At 39.2% G+C, this 22,023-nt stretch overlaps 2 protein-coding genes and 1 long non-coding RNA gene across 7 annotated transcripts in view; 2 read left to right on the forward strand and 1 right to left on the reverse strand.

Moving 5' to 3' along the window:
* The window catches only part of LOC106162547 (uncharacterized), a 25,101-nt gene continuing 3,078 nt past the window's right edge, over positions 1–22,023 (reverse strand). Inside the window, exons 1-3 of one of the 3 annotated variants that reach the window (XM_013539861.2) lie at positions 7,927–8,106; positions 2,186–2,727; positions 1–1,398 (exon numbers count right to left, since the gene is read on the reverse strand). In XM_013539861.2, the coding sequence (XP_013395315.2) occupies positions 966–1,398; positions 2,186–2,670 (918 nt within the window). In that variant the 5' untranslated portion in view covers positions 2,671–2,727; positions 7,927–8,106 and the 3' untranslated portion in view covers positions 1–965. Of the gene's footprint in view, positions 1,399–2,185; positions 2,728–4,495; positions 4,851–7,926; positions 8,107–22,023 lie in introns of those variants that run through there. The other 2 variants (XM_013539862.3, XM_087019231.1) reach the window with 2 other exon arrangements.
* On the forward strand, positions 5,165–7,172 carry LOC106162549 (uncharacterized). The gene is made up of 3 exons (XR_001238350.3): positions 5,165–5,330; positions 5,523–5,769; positions 6,102–7,172. It is a non-coding gene; the product is annotated as an uncharacterized LOC106162549 (long non-coding RNA).
* Positions 13,245–22,023, forward strand: part of LOC106165457 (uncharacterized) — a 16,411-nt gene continuing 7,632 nt past the window's right edge. The window contains exon 1 of one of the 3 annotated variants that reach the window (XM_087019230.1): positions 13,245–13,267. The gene's annotated coding sequence lies outside the window, so the exon portion shown is untranslated. Of the gene's footprint in view, positions 13,268–13,380; positions 13,733–22,023 lie in introns of those variants that run through there. The other 2 variants (XM_087019229.1, XM_087019228.1) reach the window with 2 other exon arrangements.

The raw sequence follows: 22,023 nt of genomic DNA on the forward strand, positions 1-22,023 counted from the left end.
TATTTTTCAAGAATAATAAAAACTTTTTATTTCTTATCCAAAGTCCGACAAGATGTACAGGCCCGTAGCCAGGGGGGGGGTTCGGGGGTTCGAAAGAACCGCCCCTTTTGCTGGGAAAAGGTCCACTCTGGGTAAAATTTGATCTAGTTACATGAAGTTTTTATGGGAAAAGGTCCACTTTTTCAGAAAAAGAACCCCCCTTTTGAAACTGCTGGCTACGGGCCTGATGTACATACGTGAACGCTCTCGCAACTGACAAGAAAGCAAACACGCTAACACATTTAGCTCCGTTTTTTAAATCCCCGCATTTCTGCATGTTCTTCACTGAAAGGAATCGAATCCTACGGGACATTTGCGCCTTCGCGTCAAATAAAAAGAAAACAACAATTTCCCCTATTTACGATTCACTGCCAGTCCCGGATGTGTACTTGCATTGAATGTTTTGAACCTTCCTGCACAAAGTATTTTGCGGGCTTTTATCGCTCTAAAAGTCGGGATCGGGAAGGAAAGGCAGCCTTGAAACATATCCTGACACAAAAATATGACCTCGGGGGCATTTTCAAAGGCGTATAGCGAACCATTTATGCCAAACCTTTTACCTTAATTTGACCTTGGTTCCATCATCTTGTAACTGAGACAAGGAAAACCTTCAACCCATGCTACATTCATTAGGCAAAGGTATAGTAGTCATTAAAGGGCATTCGAAAGGGTGAGATTACCAGTAAAAAACACTCGGTTTTCTCAACTTCCTATCAAATTTCACAAACTGACGTTTAAATTGCTACAGACTCTTGACAGCCAATTTATATCGCTAGTGCTGCACACACTAGTCGCCCCCCCGTCCCCCCCCCCCCTTTTTTTGCAATATACCAAGACAGGCCGGTGCCGAACGCGCGTAACCATAAAAAGATCCATAAAGGAGACTGCATGGCCTAATACAGTGGGCAGAGATGGAGGAGTTCATGTTATATATTTTTCCTCACAAACACTATATCTTGTCCTCCTAGAATTGTCCCGTCTTTATACAACCCTGTCTCTTCAAATATCTTCCTGATCGCCTTTTCCCGTCTTGGTGTATCAGGACTTCCCCCGTGCACCGCGTACTCTATCGTCCAAACGTCCACGGTGACCTGGTTCCATGGAAACGATCTGAGGATTTCTATTTCCGCTCCCTCCACGTCGAGAGAAAAATAGTCCACGTGATTCCGGCCAACGGCGGCAAGGAGGGAAAGAATGGGGAAGCAATGGACGCAGCTCATCCCCTGGAAGTCATGCTGCTCTGCTGCCAACAGCTTGTAACTTTTCCCTGAGATTCCTCCAAGTTCTTTTGCGAAGGTGAAGGGGACCACTGCCGGAAAGCGGCTAGTCGCTAGGCACGAGTTTACAGCATACGCCTTCCTAAAACAAAGGAAATTGATGGCATAACGATAATATCATCACACAAGTAAAACTGGCAAATACGAAGGAAGTACAGAAAAGGGACTGATGAATGGATAAAGAAGTGGACGAAAGCATAAATGGATGATTCGAACAAGGGGCCGTAAAAGGAAAGGAGGAATAGGGTGTAAGATAGATAGGCCCTACTAGTAGATAGATAGATAGCTGGATAGATAGATAGATAAGGGGGGCGTGCAGACAGATATAGAGACTGACTTACTGAAGGATACTCCTTCCTAACGAGTTTTCTTTCGACTGCTTTGCCTAAGCTACGAAATTTCGATAGACCTTTATTGTTTAGGACGTAGGCCTACAATGAGTAGGCCTACCAGACAATTATACAACAACAACAGCAACAACAACAATAATAATAATAATAATAATTGTAAAGGATATTTTAACTCCTTCCTTATTATAACCAAGGTTTACAAAGTAGACTGGGTTCTACGTTCTAGGTTTGTATAGTCTTGGCATCACAACCGTAATAAGGAGAATTTTGCTGGTATGCGTACTTGTGACAGACGAAATAACTTAATTGTTTAAAGATCACAAATAGGGTATATTTGATAATAAATACAACATTCTGAAATTTAGGGTTTTTATTTTCTTTTGCTTAATTAAAGGTCTATCACGTGTGCACGAGTGTTCTAGGTAGGACCTAGGCCTACTTGCTCTCGGTTTGGCTTAAAACCAGTAGGCCTATTTTGACTTTTTAAGAATATATAAGAATCTGCTGAAAAAAATTCACCTGTTTTTCTTCAACAGATCTTTAAAGGACCACGGGTTTGGTTCTACGAGCAGGCCCTCCCAGCCTCTTGAAATCTCGAAAAAGAGAGAATTAGAATTCCCCTCTCCATCAGCAGCCCCTGACTCGACAAAGAATCCATTACGGCGCTGTTTGAGTATCCCGTCCACGAGTTTCGCTTGTCCGATTTGTGACCACGATTGCCTATTTGGCCTGGAAAGATTATAAGGTTTTTTTGAGGGCTCGAAAACCCAATCCTCCTTCAACTGTTTTAAAAGGCTGTCCTGCGCTGTACCGGTGTCCTCGAGCCGCTGATTCTTAAGAAATGCAGATGACCTACTTCCAAAATGGGTGCATTTTAAAAACGGTGGAATGCTTGCGAGTTTGGATACTGGTTTCGTTTGAAACTCAATTAGGAGAAAGGCGGCGCAAATGACGATGACAGTAATTGTAAAGTAGACGATAGCTGACCCTGTCCTCGGGACCATGCTGCCTACACAGCTGCTGAGAGAATCATATGTGGTCTTCGTCTATAATCCTGTTGCCTGAAAGGAACAAAAAGAAAGGAATTAAAACCTTTTGACATAAGTGATTTTTGCGCTGCCATTCACACATTTAGAGCACTTTCAGAACACCGGACTTACAGATCTGCAGATCAAATATGGCGACCCACTAAAAAGCTTGCAGTTTAATTCCCCATAAGTCACTGAATAAATTCCCCGCGGGGATTACTCAACAAACATTCCAGTGAGGCGGCCATATGTGATCCGAGGATCTGTTAGTCCGCAGTTCCGAATGGGCTCTATAGCCAAACATTGAGATATATCTATACTATTATTCTCTACCAGTGTCCTTGATCCCAAAAATTCTCGCGTGACACAATGTTCAGAAACGTACACAGAATAGCTAGATAACTATCTGAGAGTATCTAGAGAAGAAATACCTTTCTGTGGTACATTTGTGACCTCTCTGTGACCTCACAGTGACATCACTGCGATTTCTCTGGGACGAAATATTTACCGGAGATTGCTCACGTGGAACCTTACCGGTACTTATCTCTTCACCGTTTCGAAATTAATAAAATGTGTTGAATTTATAGCATAGTATTGAGACAAAAACATTTAATGATAAATGAAAATCAATCATATCAATGGGGTAGGATTTTTTTTTCATTCACAGGTAACGAAATTGGATGTTGAACGCATATCTGACAACTATTTATATTTAAGGCAATTATTTAGATTCTTAATTTGACGATTTGCAAAATGGCAGACAAAACTGCCAACCGAATGTTTCATCAATGACAATAAAAGGCGCTATAGTGTGCAATATGTCTTTTCTATTGTTTTAGGGGTTGTAGAATCCATTTCTAATGTTAGTACAGTACTGCTATCGCTATGTTTCAAGAGTGAGTTTCCGTTACCATGTTCGCTGGCAGTTTACTTTCAAGGTAGATTGGAGAACCAAATCTCGAAAATAAAGACAATTAGCGATCTCAATCACAGCGGTAGGATCTCTCAACATCTGATGGATATGAAATGTAAGGAAGAATCAGAATTATCCTAACCTCAAACAAGCAATAGGTGAATATCTTACATTATTAAAGAATGATGGATGACATACACTGTATCATTGTATAGCATGTATGAAGCCAAGGTAGGAATCGCTTTCCTAAACTAGTCGCCGAGGAAATACCCAATGTCTGCATCAACAAGAATATTTCTCTCTCTTTGAAAGTAGCATCCCCAACAGAATATTGTTGGATTATAAGACATTTAGGGAATTAATGAAGCAGTACCATTCAGTGAAGTGCAAACTAGATCGTGTTGATTACGAAGAATAAAAAATAATGCAATCAACTTTTAAAAAGAAGTGCCTGGCGAAATGTTTTATGTTGTTTAGGAAAATTTTGAACAGATTTATGTCACACGCGATAAATTAAACAAGTACTACACAAAAATAATTTATGAAACGATGAGTATCCTCGTTGATTTTTCATTCACGTTCCTTACTGTCTACACACACACACACACACACACACACACACACACACACACACACACACACAGCCTAACATCAAAGGTGTATGAAAGTTATTTCAGTGACTTGTTACTATAAATAAATAAATAACAAAGAATACCAGCTGGTCGCCTTTCTGACATGTCTGCGCATGATCAATATCACTCGCACTATTTACACTGGTGACATCCATTTGCGATATACATTTACAGTTACATTCAACTATGTACATTCGACAGTCAATGATATAGAATAAATGCCATTAAAAATCACATTAAATCGTTCAAAACCTACAGGCAATGTCACCTTGCTCAAGACAGGTGTGACGATGGGCGTGTTGCGCGGAGACTGAAATATAATCGTGATGTCGATGGTTTCTGCCACAAAGATCATACAGCGTCTGACAGTTATTATATCCCATGGGAATGTCACAAAGATATATGTAGTGTAGCTCAGTCTATGTATTTCTCACCACACAATACAGTTAGTCAGTTCTGCTGGTTATTAATGCGTTACACTCCCAGTTTGTCCATTCTTTTGTTCACTTCGCGTTCAAAATACGTCCTATATCATTTGCTTGCCGTATGACTAATAACATTACCGACTAGGCAAGTGTTTTGTGTTTTTTTTTTTTTTTATCTCGCCTTAAGTCATCCTTGCTGTAATTTCACGATACCACAAAATGGGTCACCATGCGGTTTCTCCTTCTTGTTGGACCTGTGTGCTACCCGTGTACATGCGACCAAGCCGAGACACATTAACCTGGCTACGGCACTTCAGGCACAGTCAACTATAGCGATTAAGTATATATAAGGAAAATAACGTATAAGAAAAGGCACCAACGTGACGACAAAGAGGTACCTTTATCAAGAAAAAAAAAACGCTAACTGCAGATCTCACACGTGCCTCGGTTGTCTGTGAATGGGGTATAACAGCGTTGAGGGTCTGCCGCTAGATGGGGTGGGGGTGAAAGCAGTCCTTCTAAAATCTCGCATAATCTCGTTTGCGGTTTTACACCAGAATTTAACATGGAGCGTGGGCACGCGTCGCTGACTGTGAACCAACTCAAACGCGAATTACTTGAATGTGGTGCCATAAAAACATGAAGAAAATGTGAATTGATAGAAAGGTATGTGTTTTCTTTTCATTTAGTGCTTGAAACATCTTTGAATCTTTAAAAAAAAATCAAAGATTAGTCGAGGTGTGTGAACATCAAATCTGTCATGTTACAATGTATGTAGACTATGTACGAGTACGCTCATATTTTTTTAGTAGAACGAAAGACGAAGATTTTGTTATACTTATTTATTTTCTTCATAAGGTTCTCCAAAGAAGGCCCATAATATTGGGGGCAATGCAAACTGTCGGTTACTGGACCCCAGGCCAGCCAACTTCAGACATCGAGCAGGATACAATGATTACTTCAGGAATCTGACTTCACATCAGTGCCAAAGATAGATGTAGCCACCAGATATGCCTACCCTAAAGCTGACTTACAGGCGGCAGTGGTGGACCACGACTATTGCCAAGTGCCATGGATAGAATAAAGAATTGATAGAGGGAATGATGTAAGTGAAAGCAGAGGACTAATATTAAGAATCAGGCAATTATCAAACTAGATGATGCGTGACATCATAGAATAATAATATTGAATCGAAACTAGTTAATGAAAATTAAGTAGCCGTGGCATGGCGGAGGACTGCACCTTCTGGGCGCTTTTCTAGTTTATTATGAATGATTGACGCACAACCCCTATACATGCATCTGCGTGTGAAAGGAGATCGTTAGAAACATCGCTCATTTCCAATTTGAAAGATCTGGGTCACTGAATCGATGGGACTCGTTGTTTTCCTTTGTAATATACTATCTTCCATGCTTTAATGGGACATGAATATTTCAGGTTGGGGAACAAACAGCAAGGACACTGAGCGTAGCACGTTACAACAAGGAAAGAGCGCAATCTGGCACAATGAGAGACAATGGCAGTTCATTGCTTCCAAATTTGGAGATATAATGGCAGCTACAGAGAAGAACAAACTGCATGAGTCACTGTTGTGTCCAAAACCATTGCAGACACATGACAGTTGGTCCCAGACCTGATTTCTCCTTTTTGGAATGTGTATCTGGTGCTCTGCGCCTAAAGAAAACACACAAATACTATACTCAGTTACAAGACCAGATGTTCATTACAAATCCTCACTCTGCTATTTTGTTGTGTTTACACGCAAAGATCTGTTCGTGGAGTTGATCCATTCTGACACTGGATATTTGACATGCATTTTTCCCAGGCGCACCTTATTTTATGAAAAACACTATAGGAAGTATGTGGCAGCTAGTTTGTAGAAAGTATGAGATAGCTTAGCTGCAATCACAATTTTGAAGTGTCATTGTGAAAAACATGTTTTAGCTAAAATGAAATAATTTGGTGGTGCAAACTTTAAAGCGTTTTTAGTGCAATGAAATAATTTGATGACGCTAGATTATTTACAATACAGAACAAATATGGTTAAGCTGTTTTTTTTCAAATTTTTTACCGTTATTAAGTAATTTGGTGGTGTTATATGTTCTTTACAAAAAGTGTGGTTATGCTGTTTTTAATAATATTTAACTGTAATGAAAAAAAATTCTATGATGCTATTTTGTTAAGTATTTTTGGTGGGATGAAATGATTTGGTAGTTTTATTTCCAGCAAATAATTTGGTTTTGCTGCTTTTTTAATGAATTTTCAAAGTGATGAAGTATTTTGGTGGTTCTATTCAAGTAAAATAATTGAGAAGTGCTATTTTGTAAAAAGAACAAAAAACTGTTAATTTGTAAAATGTTTGCTCACTTTAAATTTTATTTCTTAAACTGTTGGACATAAGAAAACGCACTTTGACAATCATACGTCCTAAGGGCACTTTCTCGCTATGGAGCTTTCTGTTCAAAATTTTATAAGTTTTGCCAAGATCAATAAACCTTTCTACGTGTATTCTTTTTGAGGCAACTCGCCTATCTCTAATTACTGTGCCTGGGTCAAGTTGTGACTGGCCCTTTAACATGGAAGGTGTGTTGACATGGACAACCCTCAACTTCAAACGAAGCCCTGAATCCCCAGAAAAATTATGTCCACCTTGCCGACTTTGACATTCAGGTACACAACAATACTGAGGCATGTTTATTATGAGCAGTGCCACAGTCACAGGTGTGTTATTTCCAAAATGGCGACTGAGGAAGGACTGAATTCACACTAGCGACACCTGGCGCCAAGCGGGCTGTTATACCCCAAGGAGGCGAGATCGTCCCAATATGTTCAATGTAATGACCATACATCTAACTGTTCTTATATAGTGTACTGTCCTGCGCTGCCACTGTATTTAAACATATTTTACAGAATTGTACAGTCCAACTGCCTTTGGTTGCAAATGAACGTTATCACTATAACCTGTTTCTTTTAGCTCTGCAGGGGCGTATCCAGAGATATTTACTGACAGTCTTCCAAATCATCTTTGTTGATTCATCCTCCAATTTTGACGTCTTCCAGCAGAAAAAAAATAGATTTCCGTCAATGTAAACTTGAAAATCTGACCGTCTTCCGGAAGGCCCAGAAGACGGCCTAAATCCGCCCCTGCTCTGATAGGGCAATATCGGACTACCTGCGCCATATATAACCACCGCAGCAGTGCGGTATATATATCAATGCAAAACAAAAGTTGTATATATGATATATTTATATCAGTACTTACGTCTGATATTGTGCTCTATCTCCTCTGTAGGCTTATGCGACTTTGCGGACAGTACATGTACAGCCTTCAACATACACAGGAGCTTTGCATAGAAGTATATTACAAAGGAAAACAACGAGTCCCATCGATTCAGTGACCCAGATCTTTCAAATTGGAAATGAGCGATGTTTCTAACGATCTCCTTTCACACGCAGATGCATGTATAGGGGTTGTGCGTCAATCATTCATAATAAACTAGAAAAGCGCCCAGAAGGTGCAGTCCTCCGCCACGCCACGGCTACTTAATTTTCATTATTTTATGAATTATACAATTATTAATGGAATCATAGACTGGGTTCCCATACCTAGATCGATCTAATAGGATGGTAAATTGCTTTCAGCTTTAGCGGCTTACATGTCTGGCACGCCTACTGAAGCTGCTTTAAACGATAGTTAATTACCCGGCCCCAAGCAGCTTCATTGGGCGTGACAGACATCTAAGCCGCTTAAGATGATTGCAATTTAGCGAGAATCACCTAGGAGATAGATCGATCCACAGTTAGTGCGACAGGGTCTGGGAACGGTCCCATTGATAGACCTTTAGGGTCATTTAAGCTATCCGACTGATGCATAAGTGGCACACGATAATAAAACACTGGCACTGGTCAAGCTGTTATTGATTGTGCTAGCTGTCTGGTTGCAGTAGGCGGAAGTAGTATAAATGGACAGATTTGAATGACGCACGTTGCAGCAGTCTGGGCTGAGTATTAAATATTCATGAGAAGTCAGAGGGGCGGAGCTAATGGCGCATGCGTGACAGGACGGATAAGGAACGTTGCCATTTGGTACGGTTTAGAACTTTGAATCAGCTAGTCAAAATTATAATTTCAAGCGGGGACCATTGGTGTGGTTTTTTTCATACATCGAAATCAGACATCCCCCAAGAGAAAATATATCTAAATAATTTCGACCTACATCCTCGCGTGCTGAGAGCTTGTGCAAAGTCAGTGTCAGTGTACCGGAAGTTTTAATAATAATAATAATAATAATAATAATAATAATATTTACTAACAACCAAGAAAGTTGGATTTTACTAGTGCAAGAAGTTTTAAATATTAATACCATAATTAAATGTATCTAATAAAATCTATCTATCTAAATCCGCCACTGCTATATTATATAACGCCCGAACTGTCAGTGCCCTAAAATACAAGATCGACAGTTGCAAATTCGTTGTCATCCATCATTGTTGTCGTCCTATGTTTTCTTTTAATTGAATAGTAAAAAAATTTAAATGTCAATGGTGCCATCGGGCACATTGTTTATCACACCAGAAATCAAAGGATTTTAGATCCCGTAATCTTTGCTAATGAATTTATTGAATATTTCTATTGATTGGTTCAAACGCTTTAACGAGGCAATGGTGAACCTATATTAACACGTAACATCTACATTGTAACTTACAAGGTGAATATTTTAATGTTAAAACATTACGGTGAATTAAAGATAATGAAATATTCATTTTAATATTAGATCTTAAAGGGATAACAATTAAATGTTCATATTGATATCCATATTTGACAATAAATACATTGTAAACAACTCATAGAAATATAATAAATTCTATTTTACCACCAAAACGGCAGATAACACAATTATTCTGGAATTTGTTCTTGCATCACATCACATCACGTGACCTCCATAGCTGGCTACTGTAATAATCTCTTAAGAGAATATTAAAAAAAAAAAAAAAAAAAAAAAAAAAAAAAAAAAAAAAAAAAACAGGGACTTATTTTGAATATTAGAATCGATTCATTAACCAATTGTAAGTGTGGGAAAATTGTCCTTTACCCCAGGAAAATCCATTTTCTGACCAAAATGAACAGGGCTCCGTATCTCGAAAGGTTCGCTATGTTGCGCACGTGCGGTAGTGTCTCGATTCCTTAACCGATTCTATTTCGAGATACGGGGCCATGGAATCGAGACACTTGCGCACGTGAACAAGGAGGTTATGTTTTCACCCCTGTCTGTCTGTCTGCCTGTCTGTCTGTCATCAACATAACTCAAAAAGTTATAGACCGATTTTGATCAAATTTTCAGGAACTGTCAGAAGGGGGTCAAGGAAGAGATGATTAGTTTTTGGTGGTGATCCAGATCAATAATCAATCAATAATCAATAATCAAAAATATCGAAAATTTAGGGGTGAAACGGCATTGGATGGAGACCTTGCTTCCTTGGCGGAGATCTGCGCTCTCTGAATGCTTTTCTAGTATTAAAACAACGCTTCCATCTTATCACAAGGCATTCTTCAGCTGAATTGAAATGGACTTATGACTTTTAATACATTTCAAATTGCCTTAATGTACCAACTATCATCTTTATCTTTTAAACAATTTTAAAAAATGTCATTAATTAAATTACATTAAATTTTATTTGATGCATTTAACTATGGTATTAATATGTAAAACTTATTGTACTAGTAAAATCCATGCAACTTTATGTGATGCTAGTAAAAATTATTATTATTATTATTATTATTATTATTATTATTAAATCTTTCGGTACACTGACATGGTCTTTGTGCATGCTATCAGCACGCGAAGATGTAGGTCAAAATTATTTATTTTCTTTTGGATGTTTTTTTCTTTCTTCTTTCTTTTTTATTTTTATATCGAGTGTGAAAATGACTGACAGGTACCGGATATTTGTGCAACGGCGGATCTTGGAAAGACACACTTTAGGAGCACCGTTTTCCGCCTTCCATACCTGAAACCAGTGCTGCTTACTGTAAAAAATTCTAATTCAAATATCCACAGAAATAAGATTATGGGACCATTCCCAACCTTATCGTACTAATTACGGATCGATCTATCTCGCAGGGGTTCTCGCTAAATTGCAAACAACTTAAGCGGCTTAGATGTCTGTAACGCCTACTCAAGTTGCTAGAGGGTAATTAATTATCGTTTAGCAGCTTCAGTAGGCGTACCAGACATCTAAGCTGCTTTAGTTGAAAGCAATTTAGCGAGAACCCCATTGGAAATGGATCGATCCTGATAGATAACTAAGTTTAAGATCAGGGACACTGTCTTTACCAGAGGTATACGATAGTGCGTACGTTTTATAAGGTGATACGTTACCTCATCCGCCACGTCATTCAGTTACATCATTTAAAAACTGCACCGTTCGTGCATTTACTACCCGGACATGTGTGTGTGTGTGTGTGTGTGTGAGAGAGAGAGAGAGAGAGAGAGAGAGAGATTTAACATTATTTCTCATATCATTACAATTTAGGTTCTAGTGAAACCTCGTATTTGTAGCAAAATGGATTTCTGAAATCTGCAAGATATGTATTATTGTGTGTGTGTGTGTGTGTGTGTGTGTGTGTGAGAGAGAGAGAGAGAGAGAGAGCGTAAAGACGATTGACAGAGCTACACCTGCAGAAATAGCAAAAAGAAAAAGAAAACACTGCCTTGTGTAAACACTTTCAAAAAGCAATGAAAGCTACAATAAAAAGCAGAGCGAAGCGGTGTTGGAGATACTTAATATTTCAAGTATTACTTCATGTCTGTCGACAAGAGTAACTGAATATATATATATATATATATATATATATATATATATATATATATATATATATATATATATATATCTTTGATAAGTAAGGCGTAACAAGTGGGGGGGGGGGGTGAGGGGCAACTGTACAGGTATACTATGGGACAGTAATTCCAATACAGTATAAAGACAAAACCAAGCAACTTTTCATCCCTGTATAAGTACCTTGCATATTAAAAAATCGCCTAAAGGCTTTGTGTTCTGTTATTACATCATATGGGCATACATATGAATCATGGTGGTTATGCATAATAAAACAAAACGCGCCAATAAAAAAAAACAAGCTACAACCAAGCTATCGTACGGCTGACATAAACCACGTACAGGAAGTCATGGTAAAAGCCTTACAGATAGTGCATCTCTGCCCTCTACCAGGGCCACAGATTGCTTTTCACAAGATATTAAGAGATATATGTCTCTGGTTAAATAGATGGCTAATCTGTGTACTGTCGCCTCAGCAATAATTGTCAACAGAATAGTATCTGCTGCCCTGGTAGATGGTAGTGTATCTTTGGCGTATAGTTTTGTGCTGCAGTAACTTGAAAATAAAAGCTACGCCTGGATTGTGACTATTTACAGACAGGCCCCAGGTTAAAAAAAAAATAATAATAAAAACTTAAGTCAGTTCTGGTGGTTAACATCTTTGTTACCAACGTTGCACATCCGTTTACTTTCTTATATATGTTCATCTTAGGATGCTTGGAGATGGACCGGTTTAGGCATTTCAGATTTCCAGTTGAGCTTAGGGGCGGATTTAGGGCGTCTTCTGAGTCTTCCGGAAGACGGTCAGATTTTCAAGTTTACATTGACGGGTATCTAATTTTTTCTGTCGGAAGACGGTCAAAAATGGTGGATGTATCAACAAAGATAAGTTGGAAGACTGTCAGAAAATATCTCTGGATCCGCCCCTGGAGCTACCTACGTGAGGTGTACATGCTAGCCCTATATCGTGTTAATGACACAGTCTCTATGCTGTTTCTTGTGTATAGTCAACTGAAAAAGTTTAAAGGTCCACTGTTCAGTTAAAGACACCTCCCCCTTTGACATCCCTGGCCACAGAGTTTACATTATTCATGGCGTAGTTTTTATCAGTGATAGATAGGACTTGGGGGGGGGGGGGGGAGAAAGAATTCTGCCTTTAGGTAGCGTAAAGGTATTGTCAGTAAAGGTGCCAATTAATGATGATACGCATCTTGATTAACTCGCGTGTGTAGCACTCCACAAAATGCGATTCTCAGATTCACATCAGTGACACTGGACTTTTTGTGTGCCTTCTATACCAGGGCCGCAGAATAATTGTGTCTCCAACGCGAGAAATGTGCCCTGAATTAACCATGCAGAGACGTATCTGTGAATATCTCGTGAAAAATTAATCTGGGGCCCTGGTAGAGGATAAATTTTATGCAATATTTGCTTTTAATCGCATTATTCTTAGTTGCCCCGTTATTTGCTCTGCGCTAGTAGCAAATGCACCCCCCACACACACACACACCGAGATTAAAAAAAAAAAAAGAAATAATTTTTAATATTAATATTGTGTTAATCCTTAAAGATCCCAAAAATATAGACCGATTTTCCGGTCTAACATTGAAAGACACGGATATAATACGGTAGTTCATATATATATTTAGCCGACCAATTTTGATATTTTTAGGTACCATGCAGTTAGCATTTTTTGAGGCACGAGACAGGGAGAGGGTGGGGGGCATTCCACCACGGTCGTCCCATGACGTCAGCTCCCGTTTACCGGTAAGTAATCCGGTTTAAGACACACCTTGTCAGTCCACAGAGGTCATTTCGGTTTTTAACCGAATAGAGTGTGAACACACCCGGTTGTAGTGTATTCATACACAATCAATGCGCTCATTCAGCGCTCACTGTATATGACGTAAACCGAGAGCGAGAGAAGCTGGCCTCACTAGGCTAGACCATACCTTGACCAGTTGACCTCTGGCCAGTATTTATCCTGCTCACCAGACCAGTCATAATTTCAATAGGGCGCAAACAGCAAAGCTATTGTGTTTCGGAGAGCGGGCGGTGCGTTTACAGGCAAGTGTATTAAAGGCGGCCATGATTTGGCATGGTTGTTGTAGCAAATGGCGTTCATATATATCTTGAAGGTAAATGAGCTACGGGAGATATTTCACAGTCAGAAATATGTTGACATGTCTCTATTTTGATTGGAACTGAAGCGGGTAGCAGATATACTTAGAGGTACGTTTGCCGCTTTGATTGAGGATCAAATATGCAGTGGCTTTGGGAAGAGTGACCAGTGTCCATTCTTATCGATTTAAGGCTCGCAACCCATGCCCTGAGTGTATATATTAAACACATATCTAGATAAGGGCTATTGCGATATGATACATTTAGTCATACCCATCTAGTTGGTCTAAGATTAACTTCCTACGGCCAGTAGTGTTATTTGCTCATATACCAGTTGGGTAAATATTAAAAGGGTTCAAGAGAACCAAGTGCGCACGATCGACTTAGAGATGAGTGAACCCGCTGCGCCATAGATCGATATTCCAGGCCCAGGTTGATAGGGTAAATCAATACTGGGGTAGCGCTAGCACTCGCCAATTTAGCCAAATGCTAAAACTGACTTAAATTGGCTAAACAAAAATGACTTGATTTGATGAATTTTAGTCAAATTAAAACCATTTCACAACAAATTGACAAAAAAGTGATGATTTGGCTAAGCGAAAAAAATTGCTAGCGCTACCCCAGCAATATATTCGACTGATGGCGAGTGTATTAGACTGGTTTCTGGTCTACATCAGTCACCGAGGACGTGTAGTACTTTATAGGGACCCCACCCCCTTGTAGTACATAATTCGTTTTAATGTGTTCTTTAGTACCTCGTTCCTATCACTGCCCCCACTCCCCTGATGAAATCTTGACTTTAGGCAAACATAAAATTGGCAGGCGAATACCAGCTTGTTTTTTTTCTATAGCTTTTGACAATTACAATGATGAATGGGTCCAAGGTACTACACAATGAAACTTCACAGGTATTTGTGTAGTGTTTTGTACGTTTTGTAAGAAGTTGTTTTCCTACGATATGTGTACACAACAACGGGCTTCAGGGACACGGTAAATACTGGAAATACTGCAGTATATTTATGGTTTATGATTATTTAATGTAAGGCAGTTGTGTATGGACTTCAGAGAGAGAGAGAGAATGATTCGAAGTATCCTAGTGGAGTGTCTATCCCAAGCCATATACAGTAACCAGCTGACGCTCATTCCCTGCTAAAGGCTCTGTAACCCCTAAAGCGTCAAGACGCACGTATGAGAATCGTACGTGACAACGATTGTACGCACAATTTTGAGATCGAAATAGCCCTGTTTCCAGCATTTTAAAATGAAGATACAAGCAGTGCGTGAAATTGATTTTGAACATACGCATACGACGTAATCCTAACGAACTCCCCCCCCCCCCCACCCCGTTTGTCTACCCTCTACCAGGGTAGCAGATACTATAGGCAAATTTTCCAGAGAACCACATGACCGTCTGTTTATCCAAAGACACATCTGTGAATATCCTATGAAAGATCAATCTGTCGCCTTGGTAGAAAGTAGCGTTTGCCTGCGTGTGAATAATTTTTTCTTTTTCGCTAGGCGTGACAGTACCCTCTACCAGGGCCGCGGTTATTATTGTGGACATTTATTTTGCTGAGGCATCAGACCAAAATGACTGTCTATTTATCTAGAGGCATAGCTGTGAATATTTGTGAAAAATCAATCTGTCGCCCTGGTAGAGGGTAGTGTGACAGTGCCTTAAAAAGTGGCTGCTCGTCAACCCAGTACCTTTAAGGTACAGGGAGCTAGGCGCCATCCGTATCGGGTCGTTGCTGTTTTATATTAAATCAGCATCATGAAGTCCAGTATGAGATACATATAATCTATTCCTTGCATTTTGTCTTATCTAAAGTGCTCTTGCATTCTTATTTTATGTGTCAAGATCAGGAGCGGATTCAGAGATATTTTCTGACAGTCTTCCAAATTATCTTTGTTGCTCCATTCTTCATTTTTGACCGTCTTCCGACAGAAAAAATTAGATACCCGTGAATGTAAACTTGAAATTCTGACCGTCTTCCGGAAGACCCAGAAGACGCCCTGAATCCGCCCCTGAAGATGGCTGGTGAGACAGGAATGGCCGTCCTAGGAAGTATGGGGTCCCATGTGAGAATTACAGGTTAGGGTTAGTGGAAGTATTGGGGTTAGTGTATGGGACGAATGTCACCTGTACAGAGTAATGGGAATGGACTACGGTTTCTAGTGGACTACCATTCCTGTCACACCCGCAAGGACTTTTGGAGAGGAACTTCTTAAATTCCTGCAAATCGAAACTGAGCTATGATCGTATTTCTAACATGTAGCACGTGTCACCGTGACTCAGATAGGATATAAACAGATTATAAAGCAGCATTTTTAACTGGGCAAGGCAGCGTTCATTTGACACTATGTTCACCTCTGTGTGTGTGTGTGTGTGTGTGTGTGTGTGTACGTGTGCGCACGCGTGTGTGTGAGAGAGAGAGAGCATAATACAACCCAACATAGGCCTATCACTTATGGCCCATAGGAATAAAAGAACAGGGAGCAGAGGGTACCCCCGAGGCTAAGAAGGTGTGTGTGTGTGTGTGTGTGTGTGGGTGGGTGGGTGTGGAGGGGGGGGGGGGTGTCGAAAGGGGGGGGGGAGAGAATACCAACCGTGGCTGTTGTCCGCTAGTTCCGCCTGGGTTAGTCAATTAAGATGCCCACTCTTATTTTCGTCGCCAAACCTTAGGGTAATTTAAGTATCTGCGCGATCTCTCATTTGACAGTGAATTATGATGACATACTAGAAACATTATCCCGACCACAGACAGTGTTTATTGTAGCGAAAATGATCTCCGTTGTGATTACGTACAATACTCCTACTGTACTGATGACAACTAAAGCTAAGATGAAACCGAACATAAGACAGTTAGAGCATCGCCTTTGGTATAGAAAGTGGTTATTGTAGCGAAAATCATCTCTGATGTAATCATTTTTATGTAGAACACATATATCCCAGGGGAGGGTCCAGAATTATTTGAAAGAGGGGGGGGGGGGGTCCGGAACGACAGGCCTCGGATGTAAAACTGACCATCGCCCCCTTGGTGCGGGTTTCGCGGCCCCAAAAATTTTTCGGTGTTTGGGAGAGCAAACAGTGCCCTTTGCTACGGTTTAGAACTATGATTTAGCTAGTCAAAATTCTAATTTCATGAGGGGAATATTCATAGTATTACTGTGATATATTTTTCAGAAACTGAAGGGGGGGGGGGGGGGGGTCAGGACCACTTGACCCCCCCTTCTAAATCCACCACTGTATCCATATCAACTAGGGCTAAAAGGAAACCTAAAATCTAATATAAGACAGTAGGAACATTGCCTATGCCACGAAAGTATGCATGTTTGTTTGGGGCCGTAGCAATATTCCGAAGGTTCAATAGTCCGAAGGTTCATTGGTCCGAATGTTCACTATAGAACCTTTCGACCAATAAACCCTTTATTAAAAAAAAAAAAAAAACGATAAAAATGTTACCATTTTTCGGACCAATGAATCTTCGGACCAATGAACCTTCGGACCAATGAACCCTTGATTAAAAAAGCGATGAAAATGTTACCATTTTTCGGACCAATGAACCTTCGGACTATCGAGACGCCCCCGTTTGTTTACTCAAACTTTATGACGGCGGTACTAATGGAAGTACAAACATCTTATGACATTTGTCCTCAATAGTACAGTGGTGAAACTGATAAGCCCTTTGTTTTCGAACCCAAGGATTACATCTCCTTGACAGAACGTGACTCGTTTGCTTGTCCATTAACCAAAATGGCGAAGCCGGTTTTTCTTGTTGAATTTTCGGGCAGATAATAAAATTATAATAACAATTATAATAATAATGATAAAAGTTAATTCAGTAAAATGCAATCCAAGGATGAAGTTTTTCAATGTTAAAGGAAAATTTAACTGAAATTAGCTACGCTAAAATCTTACAAATAAATTGTTCTTAATAAATGAACATTAAGGGACTTTAAAAAGGGACATGTATACCTCATCCTTTCTATACGACAAGAACAGATTAGCCTATATATATAAAATATCGCGCCATGTGTTTTGAGCACTGCATCACGAACTCTAAAGAACAAAGCTGATTTGAGCCTTCGAGGAAGTCGGGCTTTATATTGACGTAGGCTTTATCACTCCAGTAATACCGTTGCGTCAATGAAAAATAAGATGTTCAACATGCGATTTACATTGTTCTGGAGTACTTAAATGGTCTCATCCTGATAGTACCAGTATGGTATATATATATATATAAGATCCAATAATTGTATTTATATGATTATACGTGAGCATTCATATTATCATCCCTCTCAATTTCATGAGTATGGTGTGACTCGTGAACAAATTATGGGTATTCACAATTTGTCCATGCGTGACTAGGTCAGTAAAAGCCACCTACTTTAACGAGATTGTATTTTATCTTTGAGAAGTGTGTGCTATATATAACACACCCATACACTGGTACTTTTGTGTGTAATTTTCCACCAGTGTAAATACCTGACGCCTTAAATTGTTTGTATCTGAATGTAAAATAGAAAATGCCTGGCAGTGTTAAGTGTTGACGTAGTTTTACAAAGATCCGGGTTGTCTGATGCCTGTGTGATATAAGTCGGTAATAGTTCCAAGAAAAAGTCGTTGTCTGAAAAGAGTAACGTCAAGGTAAAACATGGCGAAAATATGAAATCATTAAAGGACACTTTATCATTCCAAATTATACCTGTGCATGGTCCTCAAACTGTGGAACACACACACACACACACACAGAGAGAGAGAGAGAGAGAGAGAGAGAGAGTCCACACGAGGACACTTAGGCTTCGTTCACATGCAATGTCTATTTTCTATTTTCTATTTTCTATTTTCGGTATGTCTTATGATCACGGTCTGTGCACTGAATATCCCGCCGCGTAATTACTGGCAGCGCGAGCCAGTTACTTATAGTAACTTATAGTAACTTATAGTAACTGGCTCGCGCTGCCAGTAATTACGCCGCGGGATATTCAGTGCACAGACCGTGATCATAAGACATACCGAAAATAGAAAATAGAAAATAGAAAATAGACATTGCATGTGAACGAAGCCTTAGAGGCCTCTGAGAAAAGAAAAGAATCCTTAAAAATTTGTTGGGGATAAACTATAATTTTATATCTATAGCGACGAGATAAGCGCGACGTCATTATAGCCATTATATCGATATCTTTAAATCTGTTTTTAAACAATAGCTGTAAGTACAGGTGATTTGTTTACTGAAACTGCAGACCTTTTTATCGCGAATCCCACGTTCATTGATATTACCTAGGTCAAATTTTGCTTCAAAGGGGCCATTTATTTACCCACACTCCTCATTTCAGGTAATTTATTTCAAACATCGAAATATAATTAAAATAATATCCATATGTACAAATGTAATGAAAGATGACTTCTGTGCTATGCGGATCTTATCAGTTTTAAATTCCTTTTGTTCTATAACACCTGTTAACCCGATCCTTTTACCACTGAACCGACTTAGTTGTGTTTTATGCCCATATGTCTCACGACCAACATACACGCGGAGTCTAATCATTCTGTAATACTGATTACTATTACATATGCCACTGTATTTTATAAGATGAACATCCCCCCCCCCCCCATTTTCTGCGTATCCAATATGTTTGGTGGGTAAAATGAGCCTGGTACTTGCTATGAGTATTTCTTTTCGGTTAAACTTCTTCCTCACCTTCCATTATTATTATTATTATTATTATTATTATTATTATTATTGTACCACCAGCGTTAGCGCTGGCGGTACACATGGTTTTAGTCCCGTCCGGTCCGTTCCGCCGGCTCCTGCGGCTCCGCCGGCTCCGCCGCCATGTTACCGTTACCGCTTCTCCTCCTAGACGGTAAGGGCCCCCATACCCATCTCTTGGATTTAGGTCACCTATAATCTCAACTCGTTCCACGTAAAATTTGGGCTTTGTCGGTATTGGGGTCTAGGTGTGGCATTCATTGCAATGCACCCTTGTCCAAAAATGGCAAAATTAAATGCTAATTATCTACCCTACGGAAGGAATTATGGGAAAAATTTCTACAGACGGCTTTCCAAAAATCATATGTGTAGATTTCAAATATGCCCTTGGATTTGACCTTTGACCTTTATTTCAAGGTCAAACAGGCCAAATTTTTCAAAAAAATGAATTTTTTTACGAAAAAAAAATTATTTGCGCTGTTATTCAGACACCACACAGACTTAACCAATAATATTACTGGAAAATGATACCCTTCAGGTCATCTTTCATCTCCGTGAATTTGGGGTCAATCGGTGCATTTTAACGGGAGTAGCGGCCATAAGATACCGAAACTGAAAACTGTCTCTAATTCGGGGACCGTTAATGCTAGAGACCCATTCTTTTTTGCATTTTGTAGAGCATGTAAAGCCCAACACTGAAGGTGGTCTCCGTTTTTTTGTATTCCATACGGTTTTCGAGCTACGCTGTGTCAAAAAGTACATATTGGTGGTGAAAGCAAAATGTGCAGTACGGTAATGGATAATAAATTTTGAACTCTGGAAAAATAAAACATAAGGCTTGGCAAAGCAGACAACTTGTGGTCAAAAATGACATTATTTCATCAAATTTAAACTTCTGGAACTTCAGAGCACCTCCCATTTCAAGAATTTCGACCAAAATGACCTTTTCTTTATTTTAATTAATTTTTTCTGTAGGAAATTTATGGCACATTAAGGTAACTCCAAAATTATAACATTTAGTCCCTTATATCTCCAAAACTGGCAGAGATAGGTCCATAGTTACTATTGAAGTTGAAGGTCCATAGTTACTATTGAAGTTGAATAGGAAGTCATATACTGGCAATCTAAATGTGACCTTGAAATTGACCTTTGACCTACTTTTCACCATGAATTGAACTTTGCAAATTTTGCTTCCCTTTTATCTCCAAAACTGGCAGAGATAGGTCCATAGTTTCTATTGAACTTGAATAGGAAGTCATATACTGGCAATCTAAATGTGACCTTGAAATTGACCTTTGACCTACTTTTCACCATGAACTGAACTTTGCAAATTTTGCTTCCCTTTTATCTCCAAAACTGGCAGAGATAGGTCCATAGTTACTATTGAAGTTGAAGAGGAAGTCATATACTGGCAATCTAAATGTGACCTTGAAATTGACCTTTGACCTACTTTTCACTATGAACTGAACTCTGCTAATTTCTTTCTCTTTTAACTCCAAACCTGGCAGAGATAGGTCCATAGTTACTATTGAAGTTGAATAGGAAGTCATATACTGGCAATCTAAATGTGACCTTGAAATTGACCTTTGACCTACTTTTCACTATGAACTGAACTCTGCTAAATTCTTTCTCTTTTAACTCCAAACCTGGCAGAGATAGGTCCATAGTTACTATTGAAGTTAAATAGGAAGTCATATACTGGCAATCTAAATGTGACCTTGAAATTGACCTTTGACCTACTTTTCACCATGAATTAAACTTTGCAAATTTTGCTTCCCTTTTATCTCCAAAACTGGCAGAGATAGGTCCATAGCTTCTATTGAACTTGAATATGAAGTCATATACTGGCAATCTAAATGTGACCTTGAAATTGACCTTTGACCTACTTTTCACCATGAACTGAACTTTGCAAATTTTGGTTCCCTTTTATCTCCAAAACTGGCAGAGATAGGTCCATAGTTACTATTGAAGTTGAATAGGAAGTCATATACTGGCAATCTAAATGTGACCTTGAAATTGACCTTTGACCTACTTTTCACCATGAATTAAACTTTGCAAATTTTGCTTCCCTTTTATCTGCAAAACTGGCAGAGATAGGTCCATAGCTTCTATTGAACTTGAATATGAAGTCATATACTGGCAATCTAAATGTGACCTTGAAATTGACCTTTGACCTACTTTTCACCATGAACTGAACTTTGCAAATTTTGCTTCCCTTTTATCTCCAAAACTGGCAGAGATAGGTCCATAGTTACTATTGAAGTTGAATAGGAAGTCATATACTGGCAATCTAAATGTGACCTTGAAATTGACCTTTGACCTACTTTTCACCATGAACTGAACTCTGCTAATTTCTTTCTCTTTTAACTCCAAACCTGGCAGAGATAGGTCCATAGTTACTATTGAAGTTGAATAGGAAATCATATACTGGCAATCTAAATTCGACCTTGAAATTGATCTTTGACCTACTTTTTATCATGAATTGAACTTTGCAAATTTTGGTTCCCTTTTATCTCCAAAACTGGCAGAGATAGGTCCATAATTACTATTGAACTTGAATAGGAAGTCATATACTGGCAATCTTACTGTGACCTTGAAATTGACCTTTGACCTACTTTTCACCATGAACTGAACTTTGCAAATTTTGCTTCCCTTTTATCTCCAAAACTGGCAGAGATAGGTCCA

This window comes from Lingula anatina, chromosome 8 (genome assembly GCF_051362555.1).
Source record: "Lingula anatina isolate TDL-2025a chromosome 8, LinAna3.0, whole genome shotgun sequence".
NCBI classification, from domain to species: Eukaryota; Metazoa; Brachiopoda; class Lingulata; order Lingulida; family Lingulidae; genus Lingula; species Lingula anatina.